The sequence below is a fragment of the Silurus aristotelis genome (genome assembly GCF_946808225.1).
Source record: "Silurus aristotelis genome assembly, chromosome: 9".
Taxonomy (NCBI): domain Eukaryota; kingdom Metazoa; phylum Chordata; class Actinopteri; order Siluriformes; family Siluridae; genus Silurus; species Silurus aristotelis.
In genome coordinates this window covers 21,417,715-21,445,579 of record NC_139582.1, presented here as the reverse complement: position 1 = coordinate 21,445,579, position 27,865 = coordinate 21,417,715, and the positions used below count along the sequence as shown (strand labels likewise).

Below are 27,865 nucleotides of genomic sequence, written 5' to 3'. Positions count from 1 at the left end.
GGTCGTCTCTTATCCCAGAGATCCCTCATGTCGGTGTTACCTTCTGGTTCTCCGTTTTAGCTATGCTGCCGTAGCGAGTCTTGCCGGAGTCCAACTTGCACAGTCTCTTTTACTTTCATACAACAATAAAGACACAATAATCCATATCTTTCTCTTCCCGTCAACCATACCCCCCCCCTTCTCTCTCTCTCTCTCTCTCTCTCTCTCTCTCTCTCTCTCTCTCTGTGGAGTTAAACATGCTCCTGAGGTTCCAGTGACCACTGTTCCTGCCCCTCTCCCCTCCGTGGATCTTCCCACTTCGTCCAGGCCTGCCTCTGGATAGTGTTTTCTTCGATTGGAGGCCACTCTGTGCAGTTCGGGACGGTAAGAACGGGAGCTTTGAGGATGGATTGGACTGTAGTTAATGTCAACAGACTGCTATATTGACTCAGGACTACATTTCGCTTCTGATCACCGTCACTGCACCCCACAACATTGTATATCTGCTATAAATGGACATTCGGTGAAACCCAGATGATGGGTTCCCTCTTGAGTCTGGTTCCTCTCAAGGTTTCTTACTTATGCCATCTCGGGGAGTTTTTCCTTGCCACAATCGCCAGCGGCTCGCTCATCAGGGACTTATAAAGAACATGTTCACTTTTAATCACCACATTATCTGTGTAAAGCTCCTTTAAAACAATGTTCATTGTTAAAAGCGCTATACAAATAAAAATGAATTGAATTGAAGTTTTCTGCACAAAGATCTGACCTCAATCACATGGAACGCATTAGGGATGAACTTCAACACAGTCTCCACAATCTTTGAAATCAACATCAGTGCTTGAACTCTAATACTATTGTTGTTAAATTAGCAAAAAATCCCTACAGTCAAACACCAACATCTAATGGAAAGACTTCCCAGAATCCTGGAGGTAATTCTAACTGCAAAGAGGTGATCAAGCATTGAACTGGATGTTCAAAAAGCATATTCGGATGCTCAAGTGTCTTATAACTGAGGCCATTGTACCTTTGTACATTGTAGCTAGTAGTATGCACTTTGTCACACAGAGTGATGTATTACACCTTCAGCCACCAATTAAAATCATGGTCTGATACTACATCCAGAATTGAGACTCTCACTCCAATTGTACTTTAGTCTCTCTAATTAGTCAAAAAGACTGGGCTTTATAAACTGGTGACTTACACGCTCGTTTGTAATGCATATGCTTCTGTTAAAAAATAGCAGCAAACTCAAGCTACATTTGAAAATGCTGAATAAGGTGTAAGAACATACAAAAAAATCTGTACCTTACCAACTCTAATTCTCTCTGAACATATGGTGCTACACAAAGTGCTCCTGACATAAAAATGGTCCATCACATGATCCCTTATGATTATATATATATATATATATATATATATATATATATATATATATATATATATATATATATATATATATATATATATATATATATATATATATGAATATACACTATACTGACAAAATTGTGTGGACCCCTGAACATAAGACTTGTATTTGCTTTTTAAACATCTCATTCTATAGTAAGTCCCCATTTACTGTTACAATAACCTCCACTGTTCTGGGAAGATGTTTCACTAGATATTTGTGATATACTTGTGCTCATTCACACACAAGGGCACTAGTAAAGTCATGTACTAATGTAGGGTGAAGAGGACTAGGGATGCAGTCAGCGTTTCAATTCATCCCAAAGGTGTTCATTGGTTTGAGGTCAGAGCTCTATAGCAGGCTTCTCAAAATCTTCCACTTTAACCCATGCAAACCATATCTTCATGGAGCTGGCTTTGTTTTAGCGGTCATGTTTAAATAGGTTTGGGTCTTCAAGTAAAGTTAAAGTAAAGGGACAGTTTAATTCTACCACATCCAAAAGACATCCTATGCAATTTTGTGCCTCCAACTCAATGATAAAGACCACAAATGGCAGGAAAAGACTGATGCCTTAGTGCTTCCACTATCCACAATCAGTGCTTTAGACAAAAAAATAAATCAATCAAAATAAAGTTTCACCTCGAATTAAGTGTAGCTTGCATCACTAGTAACACTGACTTAATCATGCATTGAATGAAACCATTGGTGACAATCTTCTGACTCTATTGAGTCCATGGTGCAGCCTGCTTCTCAATTAACCACTTATAATAGCCCACTATAATGCAGCTTGGAAAGAAAATCTTTTTTTTAATTTTTTTGCATGAAAGCTATGATGTCTAACATTGGTCCATAGTTAGTATTTTGACCTAAATTATAATCAGAAAGTTTCCAACCAGCAAGTTTTACATTAGACACAGCAAAGTATTACAGCTAAATAAATGGATAAACTAACAGTCAGGATATCAAGAGTGTGATAAGCTGTTATTCATGCTAAGGGAGAATTTTCAGAATAAAAATCATTTAACATCTGTACATTTATATATTTGTTTGGTCAAAGTAAATCTTCATATCTTTAAATTTGATGTGTATGATCAAAATGCATGTGTCGCTCACAATATAAGCCTAGTTGTTTCCAAACGTTTGATAGACACTACATATAAGACCACTGTGCACAATAAAGTCCTTTCAACTGCAGTTTTTTTTTTTGACATTGGCACATTTCAACAAAGGAATCAGAAACTGGCATTTCACAACAAACCATGAGCTGAAGCATTGCGCCTTACACACAAATCCAAATACAGCATTAAAAAAAGAAAAACATTAATAATAAGGGATCATATCACTAGAGCTTTTCCAAACATAACTAGGGAAGCAGAAGGCACACACTAGCTATTAAAAAATATATATATAAATCAACATTTAAATCACCATTGTTTGCTATATGTGGCAAATTGGGGGTATTTCTATATGCAAACAAGCATGGCCTTGCAAAAAAAGATTTTAAATATGTAGGATTATATGGGTTTGTTTTGTACAGCTGTGCATAGGCACATGTGAAATGCAAATCCCTTTCATGTATACTGATGGTTCTTATGCACTGAAGAATTTGTAACTTCCAGATAAAAAAAACAAACAAACAGTGGAATCTATATCTGCATCACCAAATATATTACAATTACAAAAGCAAAACCTCTCTGACAGCAAAATAATAGAGAGAAGGAAGATGTTAATGCAATGAAAAGCTGCTGATCCGTCGTCCATGTTACACTCGTTTAAAATGATGAGTCAGAATACTGATGCCGACAAGGACCAAGGAGTAATCTGAGAGTCACAGGAGAAAGGAGATCCAGACTGGATTGATGTGTAAAAAGAATGAATAATAATAACAACAACAACAACAACAACAACAATTCCTGCAATACATAAAACATTTATCACAAACTTTAAGATTCCCTGCATTTTCAGCTGTTTTGCCATAATGAAACAGACTATCTGTTTAGTAAGCACATTGCATGGAGTCTGCAAAATAGTGTCAGCAAACCTACGGAAGAAAGTCTGTCCTCTGCGGGGAAGAAATCTGCCGAACCGATAAATCTGATCTGAAGCCCAACACATGACCAAACACTTTGATTAAGAGGAACAAGCTGAGAGATGGGGTCTTACATCATGTAGACTGAGACTGAGGCATGAAGGTTTTGCAGGCCAAGAAACTCGAGCTCTGGTTGTCAGGGTACACAAATACAGCAAGCATGCACACACACACACACACACAGTGCCCAAATGAGTCACTGGCTCACGAAAGGACCATAATAATCTCAGCATGCACTTCCAAACCTCCCCCCAGCACCCCAACCCCAAGTCGGACTGAAAATACCAACACATATTATCCCAGATGATCAGCTGACAGCATCGTCCATGCCTAAAAAAAGAGGCCTCGCTCACAGCAATCATCTTTAGCCGGACAGTACAGAGAGCTGGTTTACTCATAGACGTGCACGAGGAAAAGAGACAGCAGGACGCCAATGACAGTCTGAGCTTAGGGACAGACACATAGTGAGGGAGAGCAGAAGTGAGGAAGGGAGACAGTGCGTGACAGCGGCAGAAACACGAGACAAGATAGAGTTAAAAAGCCACTCACAGATCGGTCCATGTCAGCGACGAGAGCTGGATGGCTTCCAGACACAAGGCAGCCGAGGAGGCACAGAGAAGTGAGTGGATTGTGCAAGCATGCCTTGATTACAAATGGAAAAAAAAAAGGGGGGGGGGGATAAAAACCCTAATCTCAAGCAAACGCAAAAGGAGCACCCCTGCTCACATATTTTATAGCAACAATCCACTTACTCATACACACAGGCAAACATACTTTCTGCTTCGCTCACTCTCGCTGTCTGCCACTCCTCCCTCTCCACCACCTCCTTTTCCCCTCTCCCCCCCACCCCTCTCTCGCTCGCTCTCTCTCTCTCTCTCTCTCTCTCTCAAGCACATGCGACCCTTCATCCTGTCGCTCTTCTCCCTTTGTGTTGAACTAGAAAAAGAAACAAAGCAGTCCAATGCTTTCAGTCGAAAACTTTTACCTTTTACACAACATGCCATGGTTTTAAATACTCAACCTGTGTCATAAGATTTATTGTAAATCATTAAAAAAAAATTATTAAAATGAAATTATTAAATGACACTGCCTGGCCAAAAACATTTCATAAAAGGTAATCATTTCAATAGACAATGCCTTTTGCATTGATTGCAGCACACATTCTCTGTGGTAATATTTTGATATGCTGATGCAATGTCATTTATTTTTATCCATTAATTTTAAAGTAAAGTCTTCTTCAGCACATCCCAAGGAATCTCAATTGATTAAGGTCTGGACATGGACCAATCCATGCATGAAATTTATATGCAACTCTTTCTCAATTTGATTGTTTTGATTGGAATCTTTACAATATGCAATATACAAGGTGGGGTCCATTTATGGATTTTTAGTTAAGGTCTGTACATGGACAGACCAATCATTAGACTTGCAGTGGTGGACAATGTAGACAAACCATGTAGTTTAGTTAAAATAGAGAAACACTAATATATCACTCCAGTAAAAGTGCTCCCTTTAAACTTTCATTGAATAAAAGTAAAAAGTATTTGCCTTCAAATGTACTTAAGTATCCAAAGTACTATATATATTAAGGCTATAATGTTCCTATTATCGTTTTTTGTCCCCAAATTATGCAATGGGTGCTGTGGCAAGTTCGATTCAGGAGTTTCTTCCATCATTTATTCTTCTCAAAATGTTGCTGTTGAACGGATGCTGTAGTAGGTGATGCGTTCAAAACAATCAAAACAAGTTCTAAACAGCGCGTGCACTCTACACTGATTGGTGGCTTGCTTTGTGTTTGACCAGTTACATTATTATTTACTCAAAAATAGCTGTGGCTGATTTTGCTAAATATAGTGGAGTAAAATAAAAAAATAAAGAAAAGATATTTAACTTTGAAATGTGGTGAAGTTCAAGTAAAAGTCTCCCCAAATAGAAATACATCAGTAAAGTACACATATGTAAAAAGCTACTTAAATACAATAACAAATTACATTTACTTTGTTAATGTCCTCCACTGCTTCAATTTACCATATAAATATACTCCGAATTTAACATGCAGGGAACGGAGAAGTGGAGGAAAGTAGAGGTTCGGGTTGGCACTTTAAAATGTTGGTACTATGATTGGAAAGGGAAAGAAGTAGCTGATAGTACGGTAGATATGTTGTGTGTTAAGGAGACCAAGTGGAATGGGAGTTCCAGGAACAATGGAGGTGGGTTTAAAATGTTCTATCATGGTGTGGATGGAAAGAGAAATGGTTTAGGGATGATCCTGATGGAAGAGTTTTGTAAGAGTGTAGTGGACGTGAAGTGAGGTGAAGTTGAAGGGGTGATGATAAATGTCATTAGTGCCTATGCTCCACAAGTGGGTTGTGAAATGGAGAAGGATGAAGTGGTAGAAGGTGTACCTAGGAATGAACGATTGGCTTTAAAAAAGTTTAAGGTATGTTGAAGGGCAGATGGTGGTAGATTTTGCTAAAAGGATTAAAATGGCAGTGGTGAACACTTATTTTAAGAAGACGTAGGAGCATAGGGTGACGTATAAGAGTGGAGGAAGGTACACACAGGTGGACTTCTATGAAGGAGATGCAACCTGAAGAAGATTGGAGACTGTTAGGTGACAATGTAGCTAGACAGCATCAGATGGTGGTCTGTATGATAGCTTTGGAGGTGAAGAAGAAGAGGAGAGTGAGGACTGAAAGAAGAATAAGATGGTGGAATCTGAAGGAGGAAGAGTGTAGTATGAGATTCAGGGAAGAGGTCAGACAGTGGTTTGGTTGTGGTGAAGCGGTGCTGGATGATTGGGCAACTACTGCAGAAGTGATAAGGGAGACATCTGGAAATAGAAGAGACGTGGTGGTGGAATGAGGAATTTCAGAAAAGCATAAGGAGAAAGAGGTTGGAAAAACAAAATTGGGATCGACAGAGTGATGAGAAAAGTAGGCAGGAGTACAAGGAGATGCGGAAGCAGGTTCAGAGGGATGTGGCAGAAGACAAGGAAAAGACATATGAAGAGCTGTATGAGAAGTTGGACACTAAGGAAGGAGAAAAGAATTTGTTCCGATTGGCCAGGCAGAGGGACCAACCTGGGAAGGATGTGCTACAAGTTAAAGCAATCAAGGATGGAATAAAGGTTTTTTAAGCATAAGAGAGATGTGCAGACCTGCAGTAACTACAGGGGAATTAAGTTGATCAGACACACCATGACGTTATGGGAAAGAGTAGTGGAAGCCATGCTGAGAGAAAAGGTGACCATCTGTGAGCAACCGTATGGTTTTATGCCGAGGAAGAGCACCACAGACTCATTATTTGCTTTGAGAATGTTGATGGAGAAGTATAGAGAAGCTCAGAAGGAATTGTATTGTGTGTTTGTAGATTTAGAGAAAGCGTACGACAGGGTGCCAAGAGAGGAGTTGTGGTATTGTATGAGGACGTCAGGTGTGTCAGAGAAGTATGTGAAGGTGGTGCAGGACATGTATGAGGACAGTGTGACAGCAGTGAAGTGTGCAGTAGAAACGACAGACGGGTTTAACGTGGAAGTTGGACTGCATCAAGGATCGGCTCTGAGCCCTTTCCTGTTTGCAGTGGTGATGGACAGGTTGACGGACGAGGTCAGACAGGAGTCTCCGCGGACTATGATGTTTGAGGATGATATTATTCGTGGGGAGAGTAGGGAGCAGGTTAAGAAGAGCCAGGAGAGGTGGAGGTGGAGAAGGTGGAGGAGTTCAGATACCTGGGGTCAACAGTGCAAAGTAATGGAGAGTGTGTTAGGGAAGTGAAGAAAAGAGTGCAGGCAGGGTGGAGTGGGTGGAGAAGAGTGATAGCAGGGGTGATTTGTGATAGAAGAGTATCTGCGAGAGTGAAAGGGAAAGTTTATAGGACTGTGGTGAGACCTGAGATGTTGTATGGTTTAGAGACAGTGGCATTGAGTAAAAGACAGGAGGTGGATCTGTAGGTAGCAGAGCTGAAGATGTTGAGGTTTTCGTTGGAAGTGACGAGGATGGACAGGATTAGAATTAAGTATATTAAAGAGACAGAGCATGTAGGATGTTTTGGAGACAAGGTGAGGGAGACGCAGTTGAGATGGTTTGGACATGTGCAGAGGAGGGACATGGGGAATATTGGTCAAGTCAAGTCAAGTTTATTTCTATATCTGTTATAGCACAACAGACATCGTCTCAAAGCAGATGTACAGAAAACAACAGTTAAGGTGAATGGTGTGTATTTATCCCTGATGTGCAGCCATGGCGACTGTGGCAAGAAAAAACTCCCTCAGATGTTATAAGGAAGAAACCTTGAGAGGAACCAGACTCAAAAGGGGAACCCAGTCTCATTTGGGTGACATCAAGAATGTGATTATAGTCTTTAAACAATACAAAACACTGGAGAGTGAGCACTGGAGTGTAAGATTATGTAATAATGATCTTTCTACAGTCTTATACAGTCATTGTGGTTATAAAACTAGGAGCTACTGAGCAACTCAAAATAGTTCAACATTTGCGATCATCACAGATCCAACACCAGCTTCTCCATGCCAGAGCCTTTAAACACTCCAGGAGTTCCAATGTCAAAACTCCACACATGAAGTGGGATCCAATTGGCACTGGTACGTCTCTGGGTGGCACGGGAAGTTTGCGAGTTCCGGATCTATTTCTTTAAAGGTCTATAATCTTCATGAGGTGGGACGTGACTGGAGTTGGAGCAACTTCAGAATGCCTCGGGATGGGGAGAGAAAGAGGAGCAGTGGAGAGAAATTAGCGTAGCTGCTGTTCATGATATTAACAAGCACAAGTTGATAATGTGCATTTGATCAGATGTTCTGGAGCACAAGGTTATGATATGTGGAGTATGTTATGTGTAGGGTTTGCTAAAAAGATACGTTGTGGTATTGGTAGAAGAATGCTGAGGATGGAGCCACCAGGATGGAGTAAAAGGAAAAGGCCAAGAAGGAGGTTTATGGATGTGGTGAAGGAAGACATGCAGGTAGTTGGTACGAAAGAGGTAGATGTAGCGGACAGTAGTATGGAGATGGATTATCCGCTGTGGCGCCCCCTAATGGGAGAAGCCGCAAGAAGAAGAAGATTAAGGCTACACAGCTGTTTAAGTGTAATCCCTTGAGTTGTCTTTGCATTCTGTGCATGGAAATGATCTTGCTTTCACGATTAAACACAGATGACCACAGGAATTCTACTGATGATGTTTATGATTTGATCAAACATTTACAGTAAATGAACAATCATGAGCATGATTTTTTTTTTAACCACATTTCTTCCTCACAGATGATGATTTACCACCATCCTTCTTGGTATTATTAACTTATTAGACAGTTCTTTACCCAAGTTTAGTAACAGCCACATTTCTTTGCTTGATGCAGGCTAATCTTTGACCAATCTGAAACAAGCCAATATTTTTCACAGCTACACGATATGATGCTTGTTTAAGAAATGAGAAGCTACTTACTGCATCGGTTAGGGTTAAAGAACTTACATTTAAGGCATTTAGCAGACGACCTTGTCCAGAGCAACATACAAAAGTGCTTTGAATCTCCTCTTACACCTTTTTTATCCAGGCAGTGTATTTGTTTATATTTAATGAAACTGAATTTTACATTTACTATAGACAGCAGGATGGACAGGGTGCCAACATTTCATAGATCAAAATCACTCACACACACACACACACACACACACACACACACACACACACACACACTTAGGACAACCAGAAAAAACCAGAGTACCCGGAGGACCCCCCAAAGTCTGAGGAGAACATGGTGCTCTCAAGGCACAATGGGCAGAGATTCAAGGAGAGATTCAACTGCCTAACAAAGTAAATCTGTATAAGAGAGTTCATTTCAGTGTCAGTGTGAATGAAATACCATTTCATCTCCACAATCTACTCTGAAACTATAAATGCATATGTAATGCTAATAGTGCAAAGTCCATTGGTGTTAATGAAAAGTGGTTCCTGTGGGTTCTTAATTGTATTGGTGACATGTTCTGTTTAGTGGATAACATTAAGAACCAAAAGAACATGTCTATGTTTTTTTGTTTTGTTTTGACTGTTTTACTGGGACCAAGTCATCCAGATTCCAGTAAGTTTCATCAGTTTGATGATGATGAGAATTTTTATTGGAAACCTCCATCTTTACATACTGTACATCTGCAGTTACCTTTTCATTGAGATCAACATGTTGGAAATCCTCTATGTTGAAGTGGTGCTCCCGGTCGATAAATGAATCTTTAGGGTAATTATACACGCCTGTGTTGGCCCACTGATTTCTTATTTTACCTACATGAACATAAACAAAGCAAACAGAAACATCCATTCAGTCTTGTAGTGCAGCCGGCTGACGCCCTTCATGCCATAAAGGCCCCACGTTGTTAATTAAACTTATGATGTGGCCAAACAAGCAACTCGTTATTTATAACAAATAAACAGAAATGTACCTTGGATGTAGTACGCCATGGTCGCAGGACACTGAAGCCAGTGCTCAGACCAGTGAGGCTTGTGTGGACATTTAAAACACTGTACTGTTTTCTTTAACGTACTAAATAGTGTAGTATGCAGACGCGGAGCCTGTTTTTGCCACTAGATGGCGCATTTGGTCTTGTTAAGAGTAGTGCAGTGTCCTTGGCCACCTTATAAATACCTGTCCATCTGCACATTTCTGTAATTATCCAATCAACCAACCATCACAAATCCGACAGATTCAAGTCAAGTTAATATTCACGACACATCAAACACGGAACTATACAAATGATGTGTTTTTGTGCTGCTGTGGACACTTCTGCATGGTTTTTCTGCTAACCATGGATGCAATTAGTGTTTATTTGAGATGTCATTAAATTCCTGTCAGCTTATTTTTTTTTTATATTACATGTTTATTTTTTTTAATAATTATTTTAAATATTACAACAATAATAATAATAATACAAATTAAAATACATTAAATGTGTTTTATGTATTTATTATGTTTTGTGTATTATGTAGACTGTTTTTGGACTCCACCCCCCTACTCTTCTTAACCAATCACTTGTCTAGTTCGTGAGACGAGAATCAGTTGGACCAATGGATGTGTGAGGGCGTGTACCCATCCGCCCATGTGTGGAGAGTAAGAACGAGAAGGCGGGACCAGTGATGGGGTGAATCTCGTTCAGAAAAATGACCAAATCTTTAGACATTTTATTAATTTGAGCGAAATATAATTCAAGTGTTATATTTTTAATAGCCCACATTCCCTAACACGTCTGGATGCGCATGCGCAGAGCCCCTTTGTTTTGAGGTAAAAGCGCTGTTCAGTCACTTTAAACTGGTATTTGGCTTCATCATAAAGCTAAACTATGAAACTCTTTATTACCAGACTTAGTGGAAAATAACAATCCTGACAGAATAAAAAAAATATTTAAAAAATGTAGAAAATATGTGAAAAGAATAGTGACTTTCTGCATCCAGTACAAAAATGTATTAGGTTCTCATGTCACGTGATAGCAGAGCACCACTCCTATTCAGACCTAACACAGTCACGTGACTTTGAAAGAGACTTCTATTCGTTCATCTACAGGTTTTGCTCAGAAACACTGATTCTTTATAACATGTTACCAGTTACTCTGTAGAAAATCCTATTTCTACTCATAATTAAAAAAAAAAAAAAATAAATAGGTGTGCACAGATTTCACCTTGGGGGCTACTTTATTACAAATACATATATATAACAAAGCAGTTTTACAGAAACATATGTGTATCAGTGGCTGCCGTCAAGGCCTGCAAGACCTTCTCCCTCACGTGAATCGCTCACGTTTGAATATATTTTTATCAATGAATATGTATTACATAATTCCCAATATTGCTTTAGGTTAGAGTTTCTATCCAATCCGATTATAGCCGTCACATCATGTGTTGCCGGGGCCAAAGGGAACCGTCGTAAACCCTTCCCAATCAACACTAGATTCAAATCTGTGTTGCTTGAAAGATGTTGCTTTAACTGTAGATGCGTATAGAAAAATTAACTGACACTTCTTTGTAGAAATGAGGTCTTGCTTCTTTTATTTACCATACCATTTTTTTGCTTCCTATTTCCGTGATACACCTATAATGCCCCCGGACATCCTACGTCATCGCTTATAGACAGCACAGGAAAGATAACAAGCAACCATCAATATAATCTACATTAACCAATAGGATTTTGACTTTAAAGGCCATTTAGAAGGCATACAGTAATGTCAGAATTTTCACATCCTTTGATTGAATGGTCAGAAAGCACTAGTCAGAGTTTGCAAACCGCAGCTGTTGCAAACTGCACCAGCTCAAACATATTAGTGTGAATTTAATAGCTGTATTTCTATTCGACAATGGCTGGATAGAAATAGATTTAGTCACATTTGTTTCTCTTAACACACATTCCTATGGTGTTTGTGCATTGCCTGTAAGATCTACAAGGTATACATGACGTTCTTGTCTGGGTTAACACATCTCTGGATTTCTATATCATATTACCCAATAAGGAATAGTTTTAGCTCAGGGTTTGTCCAGAGTATATATATTTGTCTGTTTCCTGCATTTAACAGAAGAAAGTACGCACCACACTGTGTGCTGTCTGTTCGTTCCCTGATCGGCTTTACACCAAGGGCATCATAGATTGCATCGGATACCTCTCCTAAGCCTCTCCAAAAATTGTTGTTCGGGCATGATCAAACCTAACACTTATACTGCACACGAATAAATAATTACACAAATATATTTAATCTTTACATTATTTGTCCTGTTCCAAGCACCAGGTTATCAAATAGCAGCATAATGTGAGCAGTGATATGATCAGACAGAAATTTTTGGGAAGACTTTTTAACATCTGTTTGCAACATCAAAATATGATTTCATCTGGAGCTGATTATGCCAAGACTCCAGATAGTAGCAGGGTCAGTATAATGCTCATTTTGCACAATCCATTCTGGAAGCTAGAAATTTGGAGCTCCTGAGTGAGAAAACGAGAACACCATCAGCAAAATCACAAATGAATCAATTAAATTCTGGGATTAATATTTTTATGACATTTAAATTCTATTAAATATAATGACATTTATTCATATTAAATTTGATGACATTTATTCTTATTAAATTCGATGACATTCATTCATATAAAATTCGATGAGATTTATTCATAGATCGTTGCAGTAGCGTCAGAATGCCATCAGTATCAAATATTCAAAACAAAAACGAGTGAATTCTATCTAAACTATTTACATCAGTTGCATCCTAACTATGTATTATATTATAACAAAGCACACATATTTAAAGTCAACACACACCAAATTATGTTGTTGTGGAGTGTCAGAAAATTGTGTGCCTTTAGGGCATTGTCGAGAAAAAAATATTTTAAACCTTATCTAGCGTGTGTGTAATCAGACTAATATTAATCCAACAAAATTAACCTAACAATCAATGTAGAATATATTAGATACAATAGAAGTAGTTTGAAAAAACTTATTTAGACTATATGTTAATTAAACTTCTATAACCTATTTACACCAAGTTAATTAGTAATAGTGGGGGCACGAATGTGGGAGAATAGAATAGAGTCTGACTGATGTTGGGAGTGTGTTGAACAGATAAAAGAACAAAGACAGCCTTGAAGTTTAAGCATGTTTATTAGAATAAGAAAATTTATGAACACCTGCAGCTGCAGAAGGCAGGAAAGCGTAACCTGGCTCAGAGCTGGGTGAAGGGAGGGGAGCAAGATAATTGGGAGAATTAACTGGAAGATGTAGGAGTGTAATCAGTGGAAGACCAGCATGAGGGATAAGGAGAGGGCTGGGGCCCAGGTGCAGGAAAACGGGTGTCAGCGTCAAGGTCGTCAGCATAAGTTTGGGCCTGGTGGTTATAGGCAGCAAAGAGGTCAGATGAGGTCTGTGTGCCTATACTACGCGTCAAGGTGCTCTGCACGATGCGAGGAGGCAGACTAGGATTCTCTGGGACAGCCGAAATGGAGAGATGTTCAAGAAATTGAGCAAGCTCTGTAGCAAGTGAGAAGAGCTGGAATTGGCGATACTGTCTACGAAGACCGCCCCTAGAAGGTGTCCCAGAACGTCTGCGTGATGGAGCTGAGCAAAAGAAACCAAAAGACAAATAAGATGTTAAACAGGGTAAAAGTAGGGGGAAGTGGTGGCTCCAGCGGTTAAGGCGCTGGGTTGCCGATCGGGAGGTCTGGGGTTCAAGCTCCGGTATCGCCAAGCTGCCACTCTTGGGCCCTTGAGCAAGGCCCTTAACCTTCTATGCTCCGGGGGTCCCTTAAGAGGGAAATATCAAGGTCCGTGACGTCGGAGTGACGTGGGGCCGCCTTCCCGTGGGCTCACCACCTGCAGGAGGGACCGTAAGGGACAGTGCTGTGAGGATTGGGCAGCAGTCGAAGGCGGGGGCCTGCTTAGACTGCTGCCCCCGCGACCCGAATTACGGAAAAGCGGGAGAAAATGAATGAATGAATGAATGAATGAATGAATGAATGAATGAACAGGGTAAAAGTCGCAGTGACAAGAAAAAAAACACAAACTAGTGGGGGCACCCATTCAAAAGAAGATTCAACACACTATGCAACAATCAGTTCAGGAAATATAAATGAAGTATAACCTAGGTACTCGTATAATCAAGTAGAGTAATATAGCCAATCACATATAAATAGACAACCTAGTACAATGATATAGCTAGATTCGAAGTAGAATAGCAACCAGCATTATAAAAAGAATAAAAGCATAACACTCAGGCCGCAAAATGGTTGTTTACACTTGAAAATACTGAAGCGATGTATGCTTGGGTAAAGAAGTGAACGAAGGCTTTATACACACTCATGTCTTTTTTTTTTTTATTAAACCAGATGAAAGCCGAAAATAAGGGGAATGGGGGAGAGCAGTAAATCCAAATATGGAACTGTACGGGGGGAGGAATGACCAAGGCCAAAAGATAAGGAAAATTGGATAAAAGAGAGCAAAGTCATAAAATAAGGGGAACTGTCAGAGATCAAAGAAATTAGAAAAAATAATAAGAAAGGACCAGGGTGTCTGGAGGGTATAAATACGAGCGTGAACAAACAGCAGGCGTACTTCCTCATTCTGATGTGCTGTATCATTTTTGATGCACTGATCGGTTTGATGTGAGGTACCCACCTTCGACTGAGCTCTTTGGAACGTGTATGAAATAAAGAAGTTTTGCTTTTACTCATCCAGGACTGAGGATCCTTCATTGGCGGTTTGTGTCTATTATATTTTGTCTTTTTAGAATTGGCTGGGAAACATTGGGAATCCTCCGAGCAAAGAATCCACCCTCGATGTGTCGCCTCAGAGACGGGCTCTGAGTTCCGACAGCATGGTTAAAAAACTTACTCTCTCATTGTTACATCTCTTTAGAATCATAATAATAACATATTTAAATAATAATAAATATGTTGTAAATGTTGTTCAAAGTCAAATTAAATTAAATTAATAAATAAATCCCGTCTGTGCTAGAGGATATTGGAGAACTTCTAAACGCTCTACCATTGAGAGCATTCTCAAAAACTACATCTCAGTGTGGTACAAAGCTACCTACAAAGCTACCTACTTTGGAGGTCTTTCACAACAAACTCTGTCTGCAAAGGGCATTATTAAAGATACCTCTCACTCCAACCATGGACTATTTACACTTCTCCCATTGGTCAGACGCTACAGGTGCCTCAGAGCCACACAAACAAAATGAAGAATAGCTTTTTTCCTGTGGTTGTTACAAAAACACAACTGCATTGCCATTTTCGGTGTATTTTGAACTCCTTTACCCACCACGTATTTTTTGCAAGATCCATAACTATGTTTACCACTGCACTAGTGTATATTCCACCCATATTTATTCTGTATATACTGTATCATACATACATTCATACTTGTACATAACTATATCATGTCATTACTTTGCACAGTTACAATACTGCATATTACTACATATATCCTTATTTACATATACCATATATTATTACCTACTGCACCTTCTGTACATGAATCACTCTCACCCCTGTACATATGAGAGATAATACAGAATGTACAGAGTAGAGCAGGAATGCTTGATGATTACAGGCAGTGAAAGCAGTAAAGCATTAATGAGACATCAGTGTCCTAACAGTGTAGTGTAAAGGTCAGTAAGTTGATGCTTAGCCTATTATAAATAAAAATTACAGTAGGTCAATAGAAATACTCTATGGAGACATTCCCCCATCCCCAGCATATAATAGCTATACAATTTTTGTTCCTAAAATCTATACCACACATATTTTATTCTGCCTTGTTGTGACTCTATATCACATCTCTGCTTTAAATCATTCTTTTCATAAGAAATATATGTAATATACAGCAAAGGGCATCTTCAACTCAACAAGAAGGTTTAGCTGAAGGCTATGGAATAACCAAAGGGAATTCTGACCAATTATGTTTTATTATTTCTTTGATGTAATTTGTTCATTTTTAAATGATCTTTGGTGAATTTTGACATCATCATGCTATTAGTACACACACCATTTGTTCATTTAATGCTAAAAAGTCAGTCCTGTGAGTCAGCAAAGAGACATACAGTAGACAAATTCATCAGTCATCCAGAAATCTAAAACCACTGAGAGGTGAAGTGAATTATATTGATTTTTTCATTACAGTGGCAAACGTCAAAGGGTGAAATTATAAGTCAGTTCCTAAAGAAGAAAAAAAATGGGCAAGGATAAGGATGTTAAAGAATGCGTGATTTAGAAATGTCAAGTTTGTACTCATCTGTATTCCAATCATTCACTGTTTAGCTCTTAAATGTGTTTTTGCCTCTTGTTGCATATAAACAAAAGGAACATGCGTGTGTCCTAAAAACAATAAAAATCTTGTTTTTTTTCCAAACTTTTAATATGTGCTGTAAATTACAAATTTACAAAAGTACTCTAGTGACAGAAATTTACAGTAGTGCAATGCAAGAAAAAAACATTATGTGCATATATAAAATGTACAGTGTGCAATGCAAAAATGGAAAACTTTTATGTGCAAAATACTGCAAGGGTGTGTGTGTGTGTGTGTGTGTGTGTGTGTGTGTGTGTGTGTGTGTGTGTGTGTGCGCGCGCTCAACGTATCCAGAGGAAGATTCAGTTGTCTATGACAATATTAGCAGTGGAATGTGTGTAGGAAGGGTGAAGGTAAGTCTGTCTTCATCCATCTGTGTTTGCAGCAATGGGGGAAAAAAAAGACAGTGGATGTGTTTTTTAGGATCTTCTAGGATCTGATGGCCAGAGTCTTAAAAAGCTGTGCTGGTGGTGATTAGTGATCTTGTATATCGTAGCTCAGTGGTTAAGGCTCTGGATTACTGATCAGGAGGTGGAAAGTTCAAGCCCTGGTCTCTGTGCTCCAGGGGTGGTGTATCATGGCTGACCCTGCTTTCTGTCCCTAGCTTCATAACATCTCTGAGCTATGTGAAAAAGAATTCCACTATGCAGTAAAGTACATGTGATAAGTATGAAGCTCCTTTCTTTGTCTTTGATTATTTTTGAGGGCTCTTCCAATTACTCTGGCTCCAGTGTAGGAAAGCCTACATTCCTGGGCTGTACAGCTTCTAAACCAGACTGAAATTAAGCTGATAAAACCACTACTGATCGCACTTGTATGTAAATACCCGTAAGTAATTAGTAATGCTAATAGAAAAAAAGGAATTCCTATAGAGTACGACTGCACTGTGTGAATTCTAAATCTGTGTGAATAAATTGTTGTTATCCTTTTTATTGTAAGGAGGAGTTTGTCATTTATTCAGTATACATATGTGTAGAGTAAGATATGGCATATAATTGAGTATGCAACACACTTAAAAGCACACACCATAATCTATAATGAAAGGGCCTTGGGTTCCCAACCTGCCCTTTATAGTCATTTTACTCTTGCCTTTATTTTATTTTTTTTATATGACTCCTTTCTTCTAAAGCATTAATGTAACTTCTGGTTTTAAATATATAAAGCCTATACTCTTGCTTGTGTAATATTGCTTTATACTGTATATAACTGGCTGCAAACATTGGCTCCATGGCAGTACGACTCTGACAGCTATGCAAACTGTGCGCCTCAATCTGTAGGCAGACAAAAGCACTAGATATTCAAAATGGCTGTAATTGTTGTTGTCAAAGCATGAAATTTGTACTATGGGTTTCTCTTAGCAACAGCTAGTGATACAAACGGGTAAAGTCTTTATTGTTGTTGAAGTGTGTCACCACTAGAATAAAGAAATCCGCCAATCTCCTTTGGGTTTCTCTGATCCCTTTGTGCCTGTCTTAAAAAAATCTTATTGTTAGCTGGTAGGATCAGTGGCAGGAATGGGGCTACAATTAAGTTTATTCATAGTTCTATATCAAATTCAGAATTCTCTCAGGAATGAGACACAGTTGTTCATTGTGCTTGTTGTTTATAGTCTAATAAAATTAAAATAAAACAGCATTATTTTATCTGAGTGCACATGTCCCTAATCACTCAGTTGTTTTTTTCAGGATATAGTAATATAAATGAATGCCCAAAGAGACGTTTAGTGCTCTATCAGAGAGGTTTTAACAAACTTCTGACAAGCCTGTTTATAATAAACCACTAAGCTATGAGAAGAACCTAAAAAGTTTCTAAGAATTTAACTAAGAAGTTAAAAGTGTCTAAGAATGTTTTGTGCCATGCCCAAAGTCTCTTAAAAACCTATTAGTTTTAGATATTTTAGACAAATTATGTCTTAAAATTTTATTTATTCAAGTTGGCTTTTATTGTCATTCCAATCATATATAGTGCAGTATTTACAGTAAAATGAAATAAATCGTTTCCCCAGGACCACGGTGCTACATAAAACAAGTTGGGACATGTAGGCCTAAATAGTTTTGTATCTTTTTCCAGATGGCAGGATGGTGCAATTCCATGAACCAGGCGGTGATGCAGCTGCTCAGGATGCTCTCGATTGTCCCTCTGTAGAATCTTGTGAGGATGAGTGAACTTTCACAATCACTGAGCTTCTGCTTAAACAAACCTGTGCTTAGTCATATACAGTGCATCTGAAAAGTATTCACAGCGCTTCAGAAAACCACATCATGACAACATCATGACAAGAAGTCTGTTTGAAATCTTTGCAAATGTATTAAAAAACAACTAAATAAAAAATTTACATAAGTATTCACAGCCTTTGCTCAATACTTTGTTGAAGTACCTTTTGCACCAAGTACAGCCTTTTTTAATATGATGCTAAAACTTGTCACACCTATTTTTGGGAGTTTCTCCCATTCTTCTTTGCAGAACCTCTCAAGCTCCATCTGGTTGGATTGGGGAGCACAGCCATTTTCAGATCCCAGAGATGTTCAATCGAGTTCAAGTCTGGGCTCTGGCTGGGCCACTCAACACATTCACACAGTTGTCCCCTAGCCACGCCTTTGTTATCTTGGCTGTGTGCTTAGAGTTGTTGTCCTGTTGGAGGAGTACATGTCAACAGTGACCAGCTACAATGGCAAGTGCATTGATGACCATCTCCAAGACCATCACCACACGCTCCAACCAGAAGCCGTGGATGCCTCCGCCTTCAGAGCAGAGGACAAGAAGGCCTTTAAAGACAGGGAGGGCCAAACTGTCCTGTGCCATCAGAGAGGCGAAACGCACGCACGCCAATAGAATCCACAGCCACTTCTAGGACAGCGGAGACACCTGGCGCGTGTGGCAGGTCATCCAGGCGATCACAAACTACAAGACAACTTCACCTGCTTGTGACCGTGACACCTCCCTCCTGGATGCGCTGCACGACTTCTATGCTCAGTTCAAGGTGCAGAACAACATGGCGGCAAGGAAGACCACCCCTCCTCCCAGTGACCAGGTGCTCTGTCTAACCACAGCTGAAGTGAGGAAAACTCTATGCAGAGTTAACCCACGGAAGTCTGCTGGACCAGACAATGTTCCTGGCAGAGTGCTCAGTGCACACCTCCCTCTGTAACTGTATCCTGGACTTCCTGACTGGGAGACATCAGTCAGATCAGATCAGAAACAGCATCTCCAGCACCACTACACTAAGCACTGGGGCCCCTCAGGGCTGTGTGCTCAGTCCACTGCTGTTCACTCTGCTGACTTACAACTGTGTAGCAATGCACAGCTCGAATCACATCATCAAGTTTGCCGATGACACGACTGTGGTGGGTCTCATCAGCAAGAATGATGAGTCAGCATACAGAGAGGACGTGCAACGGTTAACAGCCTGGTGTGGAGCGAACAACCTGTCTCTGAACATTGGCAAAATGAAAGAGATGGTTGTTGACTTCAGGAGAGCACAGAGCGACCATCAAGAAAGCGGTTCCAAAGCATTCGGGCCTCACATCCAGACTGTGTAACAGCTTCTTTCTTCAAGCCATCAGGCTTTTCGAAACAGAACTGCACTAAAACTCAAGCACACACACACTCAACTGTGTGACTGATTTGTACAACCCGGACTCAAACACACAATCGTACTCACGTCACACATCCATGCCCATATTATATCACCTCGTTACTACAAACTGTTTACATTCTGTTTTTGCACATCTTCTTTTGACTGCTGCTATTGGTTTTTTTTTTGCACAAACCATTTTGTTTACATTTTGTTTAATTACAATGTTGACTCAGTGTTCACTCAGTACACTTTTACACACCGCATTGTGTAATATACAGCAGGTTTACTGGCGGAGCTATTTTGTGTTTTGTGTATTTATCCTACACTGCCTTGTGTTGTCTTTGCACTGTTTACACCAGGTTGCACACAATGCACTTTATCTGGCGACGACACTTACTAGTCCTTAGCCCTGTGTTTTCTGTTTTGTTGCTTTATGTTGTTTTATGTAGCACCAGGGTTCTGGAGAACCGTTGTTTCATTTCACTGTGTACTGCATCAGCTATATATGGTTAAAATGACAATAAAAGCTTCTGGACTTGACTTGACTTTGATTATAAACCATCGCCCCGGTCTCCAGATATACATTGCTGCATTAATCTTTTTCTCGATCCTGACTAGTCTTCCACCATGCTTTACTGTAGCTTGGCATTCAGGTCAAAAAGTCCAATCTTTGTTCTATCAGGTGTCTGAGAGTTCATGGTCTGAGAGTGTTTCATGTGCCTTTTGGCAAACCCCAGGTGTGCTGTCATGTGCCTTTTACTGAAAAATTAACTTCTGTCTGGCCACTCTACCATACAGGCCTGATTGGTGGTGTGCTGAAGAGATGTGTGTTCTTCTGGAAGATTCTCCTTTCTCCACAGAGAAACAATGGAGCTCTTTCAGAGTGACCATTGGGTTCTTGGTCACCTCCCTGATTAAAACCCTTCTCTCCCGATTGCACAGTTTAGCTAGGTGGCCGCTTTAGGAAGAGTCCTGAAGTCCTGGAACTTCTTCCATTTATGAATGATGGAGGCCACTGTGCTCATTGGGACCTTCAACAATACAATCCTGTCTCAGAGGTTTACAGACTGTTCCTTAGACTTCATGACTTGGTTTGTGCTCTGACATGCACTGTTTACTGAGGGACCTTTTGTAGACAGGTGTGTGCCTTTCCAAATCATGTACAATCAACTGAACTTACCACATGTGGACTCCAGTCAAGTTGTAGAAAGGATGATTTGTGGAAACAGGATGCACCTGTGCTCAATTTTAAGTGTCATGGCAAAGACTGTAAATACTTATGTTCATGTTATTTCTATATATTTTTTTATTTTAATATATTTGCAAAAAATTCAAACAAACTTCTTTCATGTTGTCATTATGGTACATTGGCTTTAGAATTTTGAGGTAAATAATGGATTTTATTACAAAATGTTAAAAAAATAAAAAAGAAAGAAAGCTGTGAACACTTTCCTGGATACACTGTAGACACACACACACACACACACACACACACACACACACACACACACACACACACACATGCACACTATACAAAGAGAAGCATACATATACAAGAGAAGCATGCAATATATTTAATCTTGGTGCATCTGATGGTACCAAACATTATGATTTGCTGCCTTGTTTTTTATTTTTTTTTATTTGACTCTGTATGGATTTGCATGCATTGCTTAAGCTATGAACAAAAGCTTTGCAGAAACAACTGTTGACATAATAGCTCATAACTGGTTGGACAGCCTCTGTAGACACACCTGCAAAGTGGCTACTGAATATAACAGAAGGCCTCTTGTGTTAAAGTGATTCTTCAATAATTACTTGATGCCACTTGAGGCCAAGGAAGAAACATTAAAGTACAGCGATGAGGCTTGGACACATTACTGAGCACTAAGAAGTGGGATTAAAAGGTTTTACAGAACAAATAACAAATATCTGCCTGTGAGATTAGTGCCAAGACAATAATTGTGGAGAAATAAAAGTAAATTCGTTTAATTATTAAGAAAATACAAAGTACAAAATGTAAAACATTATATGTGAAGATTCAGAATGTTCTAGTGTGTAAAACAAGGGAGTGAGCACACACCCACATAGACACACCCACATACAGGCTACAAATCCAGAGATACAATGACATAAATGTGGTTCCAGCCCCACCCTGTTTGTGTGTATTTATGACATTGTTATTGGTGTTTGGTCTTTATTAATGTCAATCAAAAGAGACATCCTTGTCTTTTTAAACAATGCAGTATTTAATGACACATGCACATAAACATTTTGAAGGTGGTGCTTCCTCGCCTGAACAACTGAAATACATATAACTATACACATTTTTATATATATATATATATATATATATATATATATATATATATATATATATATATATATATATATATATATACAGTACAGACCAAAAGTTTGGACACACCTTCTCATTTAAAGAGTTTTCTTTATTTTCATGACTATGAAAATTGTAGAGTCACACTGAAGGCATCAAGGGCTATTTGACCAAGAAGTAGAGTGATGGGGTGCTGCGCCAGATGACCTGGCCTCCACAGTCACCGGACCTGAACACAATCGAGATGGTTTAGGGGTGAGCTGGACCGCAGAGTGAAGGCAAAAGGGCCAACAAGTGCCAAGCATCTTTCGGGGAACTCCTTCAAGACTGTTGGAAGACCATTTCAGGTGACTACCTCTTGAAGCTCATCAAGAGAATGCCAAGAGTGTGCAAAGCAGTAATCAAAGCAAAAGGTGGCTACTTTGAAGAACCTAGAATATGACATTTTTCAGTTGTTTCACACTTTTTTGTTATGTATATAATTCCATATATAATTCCACATGTGTTATTTCATAGTTTTGATGCCTTCAGTGTGAATCTACAATTTTCATAGTCATGAAAATAAAGAAAACTCTTTGAATGAGAAGGTGTGTCCAAACTTTTGGTCTGTACTGTATATATAATTGTTGTTTATTTATTTATTTATTTTTTACCAGTGTGCATTATGAGTATTTTGGCAAAGAGGATTCTTTACACCAGGACACTGTTCTTGACCGCACCCCTTTCTTCTCAAAGCTAGTCAATCCTTAAATTCATATAATCCCTTTGTGCAGTTGTATTGCTTATCTGCTTTTATGTAATTCTTCTGTAAACAGGTTGCACCTTTGGTTGTAAATTCGTTTCACTATGAAGCATTGTACACTGTGTTACATCAAGAAAGTGTGGCAATAATGTGTTATATGACATGAATCATATTGAATAATGCTGTTGTTGTTTTGTTTGCTGATTACAGTGTAGAAAAAAATACAAGCTCTAAAAAAAAAAACCCCTTCCAACCTAGACAGGTCTTGTCAGGTAAGAAAAATGTAGGTGTGAATGTGCAGTTAAAATTCCTGTCAATGTGTCTATGCTATTATTGTATCAGTTCTTCTCCTTCACCAGAGTAAAGCAATTTTACTGAAAGTTTTTAAATAGAGCACCATCTGAAAGTCTGAAACCTTAAATATTACTAAATATTACTTTTCTCTTTGCATTATTTTGATGGTAATCATATTTTAATGTATTTGGCTGTCAGAATGATTTTATAATAAAAGATTTTAAAAAAGCTGCTAAATTAATATGTATTTCTATACATATACATGTGTTTATACACACACACACACACACACACACAGGTTATTTCTCTGTAGTTTTTGTGTTTTTGCTAATTGTCCTGATGGAATTGAAATTTTCCTCATCAATGCAGATGTCTAGCTGACTGAAACATGTTCTCTTGAACAGTTGGCTTATATTTGGGTCAATTCATGTTGCCATCGTTTGTTGTGATTGTAACAAGTGTTCCTGTTCATCCTGCTGAAAAGCAAATATAAAGCATGATGCTTGATGTTATGATGCTTGAACAAAGAAACCATGCTACCGTGAGTGTAAGGCTGTGTTTCAGTTGAACACTTTGTTGATATTTGGTGTCACCCAGATGAAGATGAGCTGCCTGTTGAGTCTGGTTCCTCTCAAAAACTCTTCCTCATGTTGTCTCAGGAAGCTTTTCCTTGCCAACATTAACACTGGATTGCTCATTGATGAGAATTATATTTGAACTTATTAATAATTTTGTTATTTATATTTGTAATATAATTACTTCTGTAAAGCAGATTATGTGACCATTTACATTTAATTGAATGCAATGTTTGGTTGGTGCTAAACATTATGTTTGGGCTTTAGACCAAGTACCTTAACTTTACTATCATTAGACCAAATATATTTTTCTAAAAGCTCTCAGGTTTCTCAGATGATCTTTCTAAGAAGTGGTTTATTTCTGTCGATTATTTTGAAGATCTAACAAACAAAAGATCTGTGAATAGTAGAAGATATTGCTAATGAATATATTCCAATTTCTGCTAGAGCCCTGTAACTTACAGTATTTAGTTTTGTAGTTGGAATGTTGGACACCTCTATCTACCAATGTTGTCTCAAAGCTTCACAGTCAGATCCTTGGTCTTTGAGTCAGCAGGACTGATACCATCTGCTGTTTTAGCTGCAAGACCTCTCAATTTTTTGTGTAAGCATACAGCCTATTTATAATTTAATATTAACCCAGGTCTACCCTATCTGACATACTGTATTTAGTGTCAGCTTTGACAAATTAAATAGTAGTGCTAAATTACATTTGCAGACACTATTTTTCTGTGAGGTGGGACACACACAGTAGCCTGAGCTCACAATCGAATCAGTGACCATGGAGCTGTAGGGCAGCAATGCTACCAGCTGTACCACTGTAATTTGATAGCATTGTAATTTGAATAAGCTTTCTGTGCTTCCAATTTCACAATTTTTAAATGTTAAGCTCACCTGGAACAAAATTTTAAAATCATCATATTTTTGCCCACTCTTTCTTATACAAAAAAATATTTTGTCCCACATTCGGTAATAATTAGACATACAGTATTTTACTCTCTGTATCTGCACCCGCAACCTCTGTACAACTTGGAAACTCAATCCAGCCTCCCTTGAGACACTTCAGTTTAGAAGCACACCTGTCTTGCTTATAGAACCAGACAGAAACTGTACAATGACTCAACTCTATATAATCTGAAGAAAAACAACCTATACACATCACATGTACAAACATGTGCACATGATCCAATTTCTCAGGTGCTAAAAAGAGGCAAATGTAGGAGTTATAAGGCAGTGAAGATCTCTGCCATGCCCGTTTTGTTTTTTTTTTGTTTTTTTTCTGTTTTACTTCCTGTTTGTATTGTTTTTCCTGAATTGCATCTGCCTTGATCAGTAATTTATTCTGTCTGTTAACAATTGTATATACAGCGTGTAAAGTCTGTAGATGTAAACTCAATTTGTTGAAAGTGTTCATAGTTTTGAATTCTTTTTAGTCTATGTTATTTTCTAGGGTTTTTTTTCAGACCCCTGGTACTTCACAATCCTGTTTATAGATTTTTTATTGACCCTGATAAATGTTGTGTTGTGACTTGTGTAATTTACCAAAGCTATCAATTCAGATGAAATTCAGAAAGATATAAACAAGAGAAAGAGCCAGCAAAAGATCAAATCCCATTCAGTTTGGGCTTGTTGTTTGTGTGCGAGTGTGTGTGTGTGTGTGTGTGTGTGTGTGTGTGTGTGTGTGTGTGTTCTCTTGTTACCTACCAATACCTATGACCTATAAAAAAGGCTGATGTTTTTTTGCTTTGTTTTGTCGTTTATATCCAGTTAATACAGGTTTCCTCTGCCATGGCATGCAGGGTGACTGTCTGGATACTGCATGGATACTGCATGAAACATTTTATTCTTACACTGTTTCTCATATGCTAGAAACATTTTGGAAGCTCAAAGGGGTTAGAAATAGTGAATTAGCTTGTAAGGAATCCCATGATTGCAAACAAGATAAACACTGTGTAATAAGAGCCTGGTATGACAAGGTATTGTAGAGTGGTGCAAACAACAAACCAGTGCAAAAGAACAAAAACAAGGAAAAAACAACCAAACACTTATGCACAGGAAGCATTCACAACCCAGTGCATTTACATCGATTTAAACTGTATTGTTAATACTATTATTTAGTTAAACCTGCAGTTACTAATAGATCGAACAATGTGTTTATTTTATGCAGAATGTAATTGAACCTAACATTCAAATGTGTCACATAAAAATATTTTCAATTTTGGACAAATTGCTACATGGCACATGTATAGGACTATTTTCAAATGTATATGGACAGTTACTATATAGAAACATTTTATTGTTCAGAAACAGATCTTCTAATAGCAACCGATGAAAGAAAATTGCTTCTCATATACTATTACCTTGTTTTCTCCTTCCGTCTCTTCCAAATGTCTTGGCATCATCAACATTTTAATATGATCTTCATCTACTTTAATAGATTGCATAACCGGCATCTTATGATAGGGTTGGCCTTAACTTTTCTCCTCACTTACTAAACATGTTATACCAGTCTGTACTAGTCCATTTGCTCCAGGGTGTGGCTACATCATAAATGCTGACAGTGCACCTGGTTTCTTCACCAGTAGACTCATCAAGCAACAGGTAGGACACGATACAACTATTATTTGAAGTGATTATTGTGCAGCATGAGAAGTTTAAAAAAAAAATTTATTAGTGCTGGACATGTATATTTTTCTGTTGAACTGTGTACAAACTAAATAAATACAAAATTAAACACTTTGCTTGTTTCTCTTCATGCAGTTTTTGTGCTCTTATTCCTGAGAACAATGGCAGATAACCCAGGTAAGAGTTTACATATATTTATATATATATTTAAGTATTAAGTATTTTTTTTATATATATATATATATATATATATATTAATAAATTGCTCTTTTATTTTTTTCTTGTTTTTTTGCATGGAAAGATAAAGCACCACAGGTAACAGCTTTAATCCTTTTAAAAAATTATTTTGAAAAGATATGCATGTATGCCTACTGTATTATATACATTAGAAGAAATAGCATCATTGGTTTAGAGAAATATGAAGCTGATGTTTATTTCTGCTGCAGTGTGATAAGGGCAAGAAAGGATGCCACGAGGAGGGCAAAGGTAAAGGAAAGGAACACGGAGATAGCCATGGTCAAGGCAAGGGTCAAGGACATGGACATGGACACGGTCAAGGCCAAGGACAAGGACAAGAAAAAGGAAAGGAATGCAAAGGCAAAAAATAATGTTAAAAAGCTGATTGAATATACTTCTGAAGTCTGTCTTTTCCCTGCATGATCATCAATAATGAAATAAAACATGTATTAGTAATCAACATATATTTGTTAATTGTCAATTAACTTATCATCAATAAAGTGTTGGTATTGAAGAATGGCTTAATAAATCAGATGTACAATAAAATGGTTGCAAGGTATTACATTTTATAGAGCAAGATGCTAAATGAATATCAAATCTTGAATTCTAGATATAAGGATGAACCCACTTTGTTTAGGAATCATCTCTGCAATACTGATCATGCAACTCGTGCAAGGTGTTGATTAAACCATTAATCATACATCCAAACAAACAATAAAACTAGTGCACATCAAAAAATGTCGATATATTTTATGGTTCTGAAAAGGTTATATTTCCACTATAAAACTCATTACTACTTACGAGTTCAATAAAACAAAGAAAATTAAATCAATCTCAAAGCACTCATAATACTGCTGAAACACTTTATTATTATTCTTCTCCTGGAAGGCTAAGGCAGCTCCTAGAAATGTATGGTAAACATTTGCCACACTGAATGGGTAGAGTGCTAAAGGACATTTCGCCAATTTTGGTTTCTGCACCTCAATGCCTCTAGCGCCACCACTGGGTCAAATTTCAGATACATAAATGCTTATAACTTTTGAACCCAAAAAACTATTTTCCACATGAATCCTTTGCTAGTGGCAATTTTTAAGTTTGTTTGTTTGCAAAATGTACAATATTGGTACAAATTTGGTTTAGATGATCTTTAGACTAATCTCCACATCTTTTGTCTAAG

General features: G+C 38.2%; 1 protein-coding gene and 2 long non-coding RNA genes across 5 annotated transcripts in view; 2 read left to right on the top strand and 1 right to left on the bottom strand.

Moving 5' to 3' along the window:
- The window catches only part of ccdc9b (coiled-coil domain containing 9B), a 51,875-nt gene extending 41,772 nt beyond the window's left edge, over positions 1-10,103 (bottom strand). The window contains exons 1-2 of one of the 2 annotated variants that reach the window (XM_083550474.1): positions 9,926-10,103; positions 9,649-9,767 (exon numbers count right to left, since the gene is read on the bottom strand). In XM_083550474.1, coding sequence (XP_083406600.1) covers positions 9,649-9,767; positions 9,926-9,944 — 138 coding nt within the window. In that variant the 5' untranslated portion in view covers positions 9,945-10,103. Of the gene's footprint in view, positions 1-4,028; positions 4,175-9,648; positions 9,768-9,925 lie in introns of those variants that run through there. The other variant, XM_083550475.1, reaches the window with a different exon arrangement.
- LOC310731156 overlaps positions 1-27,865 on the top strand; it is a 282,526-nt gene that overhangs the window by 251,640 nt on the left and 3,021 nt on the right. The window lies entirely within an intron of this gene.
- LOC310731140 lies at positions 4,084-27,234 on the top strand. 2 transcript variants are annotated; one of them, XR_014535066.1, is made up of 5 exons: positions 4,084-4,098; positions 26,264-26,427; positions 26,587-26,628; positions 26,753-26,766; positions 26,898-27,234. It is a non-coding gene; the product is annotated as an uncharacterized lncRNA (long non-coding RNA). The 2 variants fall into 2 exon arrangements; XR_014535067.1 differs by lacking the exon at positions 4,084-4,098 and adding an exon at positions 25,788-25,802.